The 12,159-nt window shown below is 28.3% G+C and overlaps 2 protein-coding genes across 4 annotated transcripts; both read right to left on the bottom strand.

The window, feature by feature from the left end:
- Positions 1 to 322: 322 nt before the first annotated feature.
- On the bottom strand, positions 323 to 801 carry LOC143155265 (ATP synthase F(0) complex subunit k, mitochondrial). Its single transcript, XM_076327790.1, has 2 exons — positions 610 to 801; positions 323 to 495 (listed from the first exon to the last, which is right to left on the bottom strand). Exons 1-2 carry the CDS (start codon positions 691 to 693, stop codon positions 415 to 417), a joined length of 165 nt encoding a protein of 54 aa, XP_076183905.1. The 5' UTR covers positions 694 to 801; the 3' UTR covers positions 323 to 414.
- Positions 802 to 1,226: 425 nt separating this feature from the next.
- LOC143155002 (uncharacterized) lies at positions 1,227 to 10,453 on the bottom strand. Of its 3 annotated transcripts, XM_076327190.1 has the most exons (11): positions 10,321 to 10,453; positions 8,849 to 10,242; positions 8,569 to 8,771; positions 8,350 to 8,488; positions 8,047 to 8,268; positions 7,823 to 7,924; positions 3,636 to 4,386; positions 2,052 to 3,545; positions 1,787 to 1,979; positions 1,541 to 1,709; positions 1,227 to 1,450 (listed from the first exon to the last, which is right to left on the bottom strand). In XM_076327190.1, the coding sequence occupies exons 2-11, from the start codon at positions 10,097 to 10,099 to the stop codon at positions 1,391 to 1,393; spliced, it is 4,584 nt and encodes a 1,527-aa protein (XP_076183305.1). In that variant the 5' UTR covers positions 10,100 to 10,242; positions 10,321 to 10,453; the 3' UTR covers positions 1,227 to 1,390. The 3 variants fall into 3 exon arrangements, with proteins under 3 accessions (XP_076183305.1, XP_076183304.1, XP_076183306.1); XM_076327189.1 differs by having other exon boundaries at positions 2,052 to 4,386; XM_076327191.1 differs by having other exon boundaries at positions 2,052 to 4,014.
- Positions 10,454 to 12,159: the final 1,706 nt, after the last annotated feature.

The following is a 12,159-nucleotide window of genomic DNA, read 5'->3' as shown; positions in this document are numbered from 1 at the left end:
CTAGTTTATGTTAACTGCGATGACTGACATTTGAAAGATTATTAACAAAATAAACTTTCGTTTATATTACTTCGTTACATTTTATATTAATTACAAATATTATACAACCTAAAATATACATATACTCTGTTAACGCAAAGTTGTGTATTACGCTTACAACTTATTTAATTTGTCGCTTGTACACTTTCTGTTACACGCAAAATAAATCTGCAATAAATGGTATATAGAACAGCGCCATAGCAACAAAAGTATTGCAAGTTCTTGCACAATCTGATGTGCAATAATCATAAAAATAAAATATGAAAATATTAGTAACCAACGATTTAGGAAAAATTTGTTTTTTCTTTATTTCAAACAGAACAATACGCTATTACTCTTATTACATAATACGCTCAACTAGCTTTCATCTTCGAATTAGTTTGCAGCCTTTTTCTTCGGTTTTAAATAGAAGTAGAGAGCTATGAGAGCTATCGCCGCATAAGTTGTTTTAGCTACCTATAAAAAGAAACAACATATTTAAAACAATTTAACAGTTGCGACAAAACCTTCGAATTTCTTAGATAATAATTGAGTAACATCGCAACGTGAATAGACTTTGAGGTTACTTACATTTGCTCGACCACGATCCGTAACACTGTTGTAGTATTTTGAAAATCCGGTCAAATTTTTTTCCGGTGAATCTTCGCCAGCCATTGTTTTTCACAAACAAGTCAACTTCGTTCTAAGATGCAAGCACTAAACCGAGAGAATGTCACCCATCAAATGTAACTGAACACAGCTCGATCCCGATTTTATCAAACGAGTTACGATAAACCAACGCCAGATGGGTGTATTCTACATCCGGCGATATGCGCAAGTTTAATCGAAACCTTTTCAAACGATTTTCGTGCGAATCCTATTATTATTTTTTACTTAACTAAGTTATATGTGTTAATACCGAAATTAATGGTTGAGATTTTATAATTTGTTATGAGATACAAAATTATGTATTTTTAATGTTATATGCCGGTGTAAGGTCGATTGTATTAAAAAAAAATTGAATTGTTTCAAATATTTAGACAATAGAGAAAGAAATTTAAAAAACAGAGTTTAAAAAAAATATCAATTTAATACTTTTATACAAATATAGTATTAATGTTATACATGTTAAGAAGAAAAATAAAATCAAGAATAAAACTTAATGAAATATTTGTTTCATAAAATTGAAATGAATATAATCGGTATATCTTAACAATTCGATACAATACTTCTTCGGTGTTGTAAAACGAAAAAGACATTTTATGTACTATTTTTTTACGACATTATTAAACCATAAATAAACAATATCAAAATAATTGTGTTAATAATTAATATAAATATCTCTCATAACAAGGAACATGTAACCAACAATTCATAATTGTTCTCCACTTTCGATATAATACTTGAACTTTCCATATGCAAATACGACCAACTAAAAGAAAATAAATTATAATATTATGTAAGAATAATGTGGAGAGTATTATATGTTAGGGTATTGTAACAAAATCATAGTAATACTTACCAAAATTTCATGTATAAAATCAGTTGAAAATACTTTGTTCATAGCATTAGGTACATCCTCTTGAGAAATAGTATTCACTTTATTCAACAATTCAAATACTGAGTTTATTGATATTAACCGAAGACTATTAATATTATACATTATGTCTTGTGTGGCCTTTAATAAGGTACTAAAATAAAGTAATATACTCGTTGGATTATCTAAGGAAAGTAAAAAAGTTATTTCTAACAAATTTGTAATGTTTACCTGTACATTCCTATATATTTTATTGAGTATTGACTTTTGTCAATTTCATTAAACGGTACATATATGTCAAGTACATATAAGAAATTTAACATGCATGAAAATGTTTGAAATTCTGTAAATGTAAGAAATTCATCCACTAATAACCATCCTTCTCCTTGATGGTGAAATATGTGAATTGCTTGCTTAGGTAATTCTACAAAAAGGGAACAATTATACAAAAATAAAATATAGTATTAATTAACTAATGAGTTTTTGTAGAACATACCAATTAATTGGAAAAATATTTTGCACTTTGGAGATAAATGTTTCGAATATGTACAGTTTTTATCAACATGTATGAATTCCTTAGAAATAGGTGATTTCCAAATATTTCTTAACTTGCTCTCTTTTGCATATAAATTCTCTCCTCCTGTATGACCCATGATAGCTTGAGTTTCTACAGTATCTTTCATAGTTGTGTTTTCCATACAATTCTGGCATTGATTTTTACTGCATGTAATTTCTACATCCTTATTTTTCTTAAATGGAGAATATACTTTATCACAATGTTCAACTTGAATATTAGGCTTGTCTTCAACCGATTTGATCCACATGTTTGCAGATGTATCGCACAATTCATTTAAATTTTGACTCAATGATTGTTGACTACAATCTACTTCAATAGTTGGTTGTTCTAACGATGATAATGTGAATGAAGTATGTAAGGTAGATGGACTAGTTAAGTATCCCTCATCGATGTTTGTATTATCTTGTTCTTGTGATACTGATGGCAAGAAATTATTAAACGGTAACCATGATGAAGGTGTAGAATTACTTATATTATCATCTTTACTTAGATTATTGCAACTAGAAACTTCTTTTGATGCAGAAAAGATATTACCACACATAAGTGAAGATTGATTAAAATTATAGGTCTTGTTTGTATCAAATTCCTTTCGTTCATTTATTTTGTCAACAGACTGTACATTTTGATCAATGAAACATTTATTTGATGACGGAAAACGGGAGACTGGAACAGGTGTATTTTCTTTATGCTTTTGGTCTATAACATGTTCTTGTGAATTAATTCTAAGATATGAAGGAGTGTATGCAAATGTATCATAATTGCAATTATCTGATATCAGGGTGCTTTCATTATCTATTTCTACAGGTTTTTTCGTTCCTTTTACCTCATTAGTATTGTGTATCACAGATGGATTGTTGATAATAACTTTGGACATATTATTAGTAACATTATCCACAGTCCAAGTATAATCAGTGGAAATAGATTTTACATCTAATGCGGACAAACTATTATTAGTATTGTTTGCATTATTGGAACTGTCAGTACAAAAATATTTGTAATCATTGTACGATATGTCTTTACATAAGTTCTCTGGAATATCATGGCTTATGCTTTTGACATTGGAACTGTCTTTTTCATAACTGACCAGATCATGTTTGGTGTCTAATAATTGATTTTTGTGCAAAACAGACACCCTGTCATCAGAACTTAAATAGGTTTCTTCTTGCGAATCTAATATTCGTAGTTTATTTATTAAACTAAGCCTAAAAGGATTAGTTTCTTTTAAAAGTGTTTCACTATTTATAGATTTTTCCGACATTGTAACCATTGAAACATCAATGTTTGTATCATTCAAAAAATCGTTTTCATTATCCGAGTTAAATTTCGGATCAATATTTTCAAATCCCGGAGGAATTTTGTTCTTTGATATTCGTTTATTTGCCATAGATTGACTAGTTGCATTCCAACTATTGTCTGTAGAGATAAAAAAGTTAGAATATAATGAATTTAAGTTTTTAATTGAATTTTGGATATCATTATTTTGAAGATAATCAATGTAATTACTTGAATTAAGTTTTTCATTATTAGAGAAAATGTGCAATGATTGTTTATGATCTGATATAGTAGGTGCAGAATTTTTAATTGGATAACTATTATTCATAAAGTTACCATTCATAACAGTACTTTTTGTATCAGTGTAACTATTTGTGGTTGAAGATAAAGCAACTGGACATGTATTTGAAGTGTTTACAGTTATAAAACTTGCCGATGTTGGCATATCTTTATTAGTATGTAGAAACGTATTATCCGTTACGTTTAGAACATTTTTATCTTTTGCTGGATTGTCAACTATATCCATATTAGAATTCTTCATTATTTTATTAAAAAGTACATTAAATGTTGCAGTTATTTGCATTTGTAATTTTAAGTTTTCATTCCACAACTGCAAGAATTTTTCTGGAGTTAAATCAGGTTTAATCTGATTATCATCTTGTAAGAACGGATTTGTATTAGGGTTTTTAGAGGTAAATATAGTATATGATGAATCATTTTCAGGAGTTTGAGTTTGTAAATTTTCTTCTTTGATAGTTGTCAATTTTTGTAATTCATCAGATAAAGCAAATTCAGAAGAAAATATTAATGGCTTATCACCTAAGATACTTTGAGGTGATATCAAAGGCATATTTATAGATTTTTTTTCTGTATTTGTTTTAGTATTAAATACACTAATCTCTGCCTCGTAGCATTGTTCTGGTGAAAATAATAAATTTTCCTCTACATAGAGCATCAAATTGTTCATATCAACTTTATCACCCTATTGAAAAGAAAAAAAGCAAAGAAAAAGATCAAATAAAGTGATATTTGATGAAGCACATTTGTGTGTGTGTGTGTATGTAACGTTTAAGTGCTACGTGAAATGTATCAGTTTGGGAAAAATGATCACTTTATGAGATCGTTATATGTACTGTAAAAATATTGGTGCAGAGTAAAATGTACACAGTTGATTTCTTTATCACAATATTTTTATTACAAAAATAAAAAACACAGTATACATAAATATTATGATAACATAAAGGTCGTATTTTTCCCAAAGGTATGAAAAATAATAATTTTATAAAAATAGAGTATTCTCTCTATGAAATTTAACTTTGGTCTACTCGATGAGTGCTAAATACTCTCCCAATTCCATTCTTGTCGCAGCAAAGACAAGGATGAGATGAAACGAGAGTAGATCAGAGGCACTGAAAGTGAATGAAGAATGGTACGAGACAGACAAACCATTGATACTTTGTTTTGTTCCATCTTTTGACGCCTGATACTACAATGTCTGTCTCGTTCCTCGCTCGCTTTTAGTCGCCCCGCTCTTATTCCATCTCGCTAGGTAAGAAAGAACCGAGAAACGATTGCTTCTCTGCAGCAAATTGTATCCCTTCTACACTATACTAGATTGTTCAATAAGTTTTGTCGTTCGAGAAAATTTATTGAACAACCTATTATACCAGTGCCAATCCTGGGTTGTCTGATCTCATCAAGGAAATTCTATATAGTATTTAAGACTTGGTAATTGCAATAAATAAAAAATCTGTACAAAGCAGCACTGTTCAACTGAGATGACAGTTTAATTTGTACATGATATTCGAAAAATGAAAAATAGATAAACTGTAGTATAAATTAGCTATAATATAACATTGAAATTCTTCAGGATATAATCGTGACTATTATATAAAGACTCTTGGTGAAATAAGTATGAGGGTTCAAAATACTTTCATTACTGTTATGAGCAGACAAGATTTTCATATATAGTATCAAACAATGTTTGAATTTAAGTTTTTTAAATTCTACAGTCTCTTCAAACTACATACTCTTGTTTATTCTTCAACTCTATCATTTTCCAATAATGCGTCTCTTTTCATCATTTCTACTAATGTTCTCACTTTTCTTTATGGTTTCCAAGGAACTAAAATTGCACTTGATATAAAATTGTACTTATTGTTTGTTTATACATTTATTTTAGGATTAATCACAGACACTAGAGTTTTAATAGATTCATCATGTTAATCCATTAAATTTTCAGATTCAGTACTTGAATATTCTATATCATTCACGATTCTATCGGTTAAATGTACATCTTCACAAATGTTACTTTCTTGCTTCTGAGGATTGTCTAAAACATTAATATTCTCAGTTGGATATGAATCCTTTACTTCTATTATTTTTAGGCATGCATCGGGTTCATAGACCAACTCATTTTGAATATTCTTGTTAAAAGGACAATGAATTCTTAGCAAATTATACATATCAGCATTTGACACATGTGCATCCCATTTTTCTTCATCATTTTTTAAATCAATATCATTAAAAACTTGTATGCTGGATGTTTCGCTTATTGTATCAGGCATTGATAATTCAGTTACTGGTACCAGTTCTGTTGATATTGTTTCTTTGATCAATAATGGATTTTCTGTTCGTTCAAATTTTTTCACTGATTCTACTTCTAATATTGATTTTTGTAGCAATGGTGGTTTTTCTGTATTTACTAATTTTTCAATCGAAACTGGTTCTCTTCTTAATTGCGGCGTTAATACTGGTTGAACTACTATTGGTTCTTCTGTCAATATTGATATTTTTGGTAATGTTGATCCTTCTCTCAATACTAGTTTGTTATGTGATTCATTTCCATTAGTCAAACATTTGGATGATTTCATTGCGTTTAAATTTATATTTTCTGTTTCAACAGAATGTAGAAAATCTTTAACGTTAATTTTCGAATTAGATTCATGTAATATACTCTGTTCAACATTTACATCATTTTCATACTTGTCCGCTTTATTCTTCTCATTGCAATTGCCGACATTTTTCCGATATGGTGTAGATATTTCTGAGACACTTAGATCGTCGGAATCTAAATCCGAAGTATTGCTTGATGTCTGCTGTGTCATACATAATATTTGCAACAACTTATTGTTAGGAATATATGGTTTCATATATAGAGAATTATTCTCAAATTGAGATGTATCATCTATAGAATCTACAGAATTTCTTAGAGAGTTTTTAGTATAAAATATATCACAATCAGTTGAAGAATTTGAATTATCAAGAATTAGACTGTTATTCCCCTCTGAAGAGCTTGTGAATTGTGGTTTATTTACATTTTTAGATATGTCTTTTGGTGATTCTACATTTTCTATGGACAATTTCTTTTTTGTTAACGTGCCTACTATTTTTTCAGGAATAGCAATTATTTTTTCTGGTGTTCTACTCGCTGTACGTTTTCGTATGTCTCTCAATATTAATGAAGATGCGTTTTCCGATTTATTAATATTTCCAGTCTGTGACCAACATATATCTTCATCATTTACAGCAAAATGGACACTGTTATAAACTGCATTTAAAAAACAACCTTGAACTAATGGTACATCATCTCGTTTTTTTAACACTGATTTTTGAATTATTTCCATTACGTTTTGCTGTGGTACATACTGTTTCTTTTGCACTACATTGTTCTGAGTAATAGACCAATCTATACATTTAAACTCATACTGTCCATTAGATGCATTAGTAAAATTTTCCATACAGCTTTCATTTTCTGGATCTTGTATATAAAAATGATGAGCATATTCTTTAGGAATATTGGTATACTTTTCTAAAATATTATATTTTTTATTCGATACTTTGTTAATTCTTTTGTCCTTTAAAGATGAAACAGAAGTGGAAATATCAAATTTATTATAATTAGATTCTATATGATTAGAAGATTCTTCGTGTGAATTTTGTTTGCTTTTTCTATTTGATACTGAACTAGAACTTACAGCTTTATTGTCTTCCACATTACCATTAGATTCTTTGTTACTATTATTATTACTAGAATGAGAAATCTGCCGAAGATTGGATATCTTTTCATACAATGCCTTTAAATTTCTAAGTTGTTTTTCTTTATAATTCAGTGTGCAAGTGCTTGTTTTTTTAATGGAAGAACCATTTTTAAGACAATCATGAGATCTAAGAAGTTGTGATTGTTTATTCACTTTTTGATATGGTATTGCATTAGAGGCATTGTATGATGACTCTAAATCAACACTCAAGTCATACAGTGCTACTTTATGTTTAGAATAGTTTTTAGAAAATATTGATTTAGTATATTCTATTGGTTTTACTGATTTGAGAGTTTCCGTTATTTTAGAATTCTGTTTAGTACGTTCTTGACATTCTAAATAATAATGAAATGCAAAGTTTCGAAGTTTCATACAAACCATTTTTCCATGCTGTGCTAGTTTCTGCTCAACTAACCAATCATTAATATGTACATCTTCCTCTTCTATTGTGTCAGTTAAAGTCACCATCATTGAATTGTCCTATATTGAAAAACAGCAATTAGCAATAAACTAATAATTCCTTTAAACATATAACTACCTTTAATAAATATAATTATTTAATAAAGATAGTTACAGCATATAGGAACATGTTCTATTTTTACCTCTGTATTAATTGATGCTATTGTTGCGATCAGAGGTATCTGTGATGTCCTTATAGCAAAATGATGTGTAGCACTGGATGTCCATTTGAATGCTTTGTATGGCCTGGTATTAATTAAACCGCATGGTATGGCTTGTGCTGGTAGAGTAGAAAACCTTCTATGCAAATAGTGTATTGCTTCTGGAGGATATGTCTTTAATGTACCATAATCATAAAACATCACCTGTAGCAAATAATTATTACTAAGAGTCACTATTATATTAATCTATAATCCATATGATTTGTATCATTCTTGTATACCTACAGTAACTTGTAAGTCAGGTTTAACTGTCTTTATTATACCCCTGTGCCATATTTTATTGTACATACATGCACAATTTAAGCCCTTTTCTAGTACAACTGGTGGCATCGCATATTCTTGATGTTTTGCCATATAAAAATTGCTGTAATACATAATCATCATTTCACAATCTATCATTTAACTACATTACATATTGCAAATGTTTACTTTCATTGTACGCACTGTAATTCATCCATAAATAATTTAAATGTTTTTTGCTTTCTACGGAGCTGTATCCAAAAGAATGATGGAGTGAATACTTCTACAACAATAATTTCTATATAAGGCTTCTCATCATTTACTAAATGTGCGACATCCAATTGACCTACACTTTCTCCAATTGTAACTATACCATTTGGTATTATTTTCTTACATGTATCAAGTGACTACAAATTTATAAATATTAAACTTGCATACATATGTACTAAATCTATTAAGTTTGATTTAAACAAGGACTATTTACCAATGATGTTGGAAGTGGTTCTTCCTCGTCATCTGTTACATAAATATGATGTAATTGTGCAAGATTAACTTTGTGTTTTTCCTTCGATTTATTTGAAGGTATTTCCATTTTAGCAAAATATAGCATGAAATCCCCTGAATCATAAGGTTGAACACAATGAAAAATTTCAGGTAAATGCGATGCAAACTCTCTAACACTGTTAAAACCAAGTTCTGTGTAATTCAAGGGAAATCCATATTCTTCCAAATATTTTTGTGGAAGATCAGCACACCAAATTCCATCAGTGTTATTCTGAATAAGTTTTTCTAAACGAAATTGAATTCTTTGGTTTATAAGCATTTCAACTTTTTTGCTATTCAAAGAATTTCCTGTTTCTATATTATTATTAAATTCTTCTTGAATTTCAGTTTTAACATTCCAATTATAATTCTGCAAATTAGATAAATTATTTTGATCAATTTGTTTCTTTGAAACATGCTCCACAGTTGAAACACAGTTATTTTCTGTGATTTCATCTTGGCACTTAAATACATTTTCTTTAATAAAACTAAATGTAGGTTTAGTTTTCACATTTGTATCAAACGATAAAGGTACAAATTTAAAATCATCTTCATTATAATCTGACAAATCGTTCATATTTTCATTTCCACTTGCAGTCACTATGAGTGATTCAGAATCAAAATTTGTTGACTTCTTTTGAATTGGAAAAACCTTAGTTCGTGTTTGATAAATCTTGTGTGATAATTCATGTAATTGTTCTTCCATATCGCTCATTAAAATATTTACAGAAGGCATTAGTGACTGTACATAGTTAAATAGGTAATCCTTGCTTATACCATTTGGATAATCATTAACCAACCTGACTATCTTGATTAATATCTCAGCAGGTATATAAATCCTTTGAGGAGCAGTAGGTGGATAATATTGATTTGGTTTATATAATTTTCTTCTAACTATATGTTTTTTATCTTTCTGATTAGCTACTAATTTACTCACGTGTTTAGACTTATCAGATGGAATACCTTTTACATAAGGTACGTTATCCCTATATTCTATTTGAACATACTTTGACATACTTTGTAAAAAATTTAAAAAGGTGAGATATCCTAAATCCCTCCAAGGTATAGCTTTGCCCTCTGTTTCATAATAATCTTTAGTCAATTCAGATAATGTACATTCTCTTTTTCGTGAAAACAATAGCGCTAATACTGTTTTCTCAATGTCCTCACGGTTCTGTGAATTCATTTGCATTTTTAATAAGATCCAATTTACTTAATCTGAGTTATGCGTTTCCGCGCTTATATTGACTTTTATTTCCTTCGTGCGAATAGGGATATAATAGCGTTTTTTAAAAACGCTAAAAATATAATATAATTTTCAATGAACTTTAAAAACTGAAAAATAAGTGACACATTGAAATTTATTATTAGAATTTTTTTGAGTAACTTAACGTTATTAATTGATATACAAACCTGCTGCGTTAATAAATTTAAAGTAACTTTAAAAATTTTATACTGTTATATTCTTTCAACACTATATTGAAGTATAAATTTAGATTATACAGTACAAAATATTAAATCACCATGTGGCAGAATAATGCGTTGCTACATAAAAACTAACCTAATCATAGATTGAGTATGCCATATTCTGGGAAATTTAAAACTCTTTATGGTTTAAATTTAAACAAATAGTTCCGGCACAAACTATCAAATTAATTGTAACACGATATTACAATCGATAATTAAAATTAGATGAATACTTGTTAATTATATATTTATATTATATATAAGTAGAAATATCCACATATGAAATGTAATATCTGGTTTAGTAAAACAGAAATAATGAAAGAGACGCAATTCGAAATATGTAGTATTTGATTGATTGATAATATATCAGATATATGTATGCGTAAAATAATAAGATTATAAGAAACATATCATTGCAAAATACTAAACTGAAGTTCATATTTGAAATTGATAATATAATGCTAATGCTGGTACTCTTTAAATGTAAATGTATAATCAACATTTAATAATAGAATTCTTGAACACTCATAATCAACAATTTTACAATTTTATTCATTTACATTCGTAATCAACAATCCAAGTGACTATAATAATTTCAGTAAGGATAAAATTATTCTCGTATCTAAATTCTTACATTTTTTACAACAAATTACATGAGAGATATAAAATCACAAATATTATTTAGTAACTCAAAAGCAACTAAATAAATAATTTTTGAATTATTATTGTGGGTGAATGAACGAATTTTATTATTATTATTACTGTTATTATTATTATTTTTTTAAAAATGACGAAAGAGAAAGTATCACGAAGAGATAAAGTAGAGGAGTGTGTCGCATAGAAAAAGGAACGAGTGTTCTGCGACCGAACGTAATGCCTTTGGCTGATCATTTTTCAGATTTATCTAGAATTCGAAATAAATTACATTGATTGCGACACGATTATTGTTGAATTATATTTAGATCGTCGTTAAGAGAAATTTAAGCAAACGAGAGTGGATAGTATGTCATAATTGAGGGGTTACAGTAGTGTCCAAACACATGATCACAAATTTTTCCGTTTATGTGACCACCAATTCTCAGAACTGTTGACTCAAGGCAAACCTCGGCGTTATTTGTGATCTTAATCTATATGACTCGACTGATATTGAATTACTAAAGAAATTTTTTTTAATTATTTTTTATTATATTATATCTAAAATAATTTTAATTGAATTATTAAGATTCGTGCGATTAAAATGATACAAATACTACTATATTTACAATAACTTTTGTATTAATTTTCCTTAAGCATACCTTATAATTAATCCTAACTAAACAAATAATATTTAAATAAACAACTGAAAGGTTTAGACATAAATAATATAATGTATATGTACATCTTAAATTAGACTTTATAATAATAAATAATGACATATACTACAACGATAATAATATTGATAGGTAATGTTGCATAAAAAGTGAAGGAGAAGTGTGAAAGCAGATTTTAAAATAAAAATAAAGTTCTATTTTGAATGGTAATAAGTTCTATTAGAATTTTCGTAGGAAATTTAATATATTCGGGTTATTTATTAACATATTTTTCAAAATTATAAAACATATTATCTATTTTTTCTTCTTCTAGACACTTCTTTTATCAGATTCTACATCTCCCGTTTCATCTGCTAATTTTTTTGACATTTTCTCTTTCATACTCTTAATTCTTCTTTTCTAGATATTTCATTTTGATTTACATTTTCTTGATCTATCTGGTCTCTGAATTCACAATTTCGTAGATTCGTGTCAA

This window comes from Ptiloglossa arizonensis, chromosome 2 (genome assembly GCF_051014685.1).
Source record: "Ptiloglossa arizonensis isolate GNS036 chromosome 2, iyPtiAriz1_principal, whole genome shotgun sequence".
Classification (NCBI taxonomy): domain Eukaryota; kingdom Metazoa; phylum Arthropoda; class Insecta; order Hymenoptera; family Colletidae; genus Ptiloglossa; species Ptiloglossa arizonensis.
The sequence above is the reverse complement of the archived record's forward strand: the minus strand, read 5'-3'. Positions and strand labels throughout refer to the sequence as shown.

What these genes read in the sequence shown, in the direction of transcription:
- LOC143155002 (XM_076327189.1), bottom strand. Translation starts at nt 10,099, where the DNA reads ATGCAAATGAATTCACAGAACCGTGAGGACATTGAGAAAACAGTATTA. An exon ending in TTATTTATGGATGAATTACA is followed by an intron (nt 8,489 to 8,568) that starts GTGCGTACAATG and finishes TATGTATTACAG; the next exon opens with CAATTTTTATATGGCAAAAC. An exon ending in TAGCACAGCATGGAAAAATG is followed by an intron (nt 4,387 to 7,822) that starts GTTTGTATGAAA and finishes TCTTTTCAATAG; the next exon opens with GGTGATAAAGTTGATATGAA.
- LOC143155265 (XM_076327790.1), bottom strand. Translation starts at nt 693, where the DNA reads ATGGCTGGCGAAGATTCACCGGAAAAAAATTTGACCGGATTTTCAAAA. An exon ending in CGGATCGTGGTCGAGCAAAT is followed by an intron (nt 496 to 609) that starts GTAAGTAACCTC and finishes TTCTTTTTATAG; the next exon opens with GTAGCTAAAACAACTTATGC.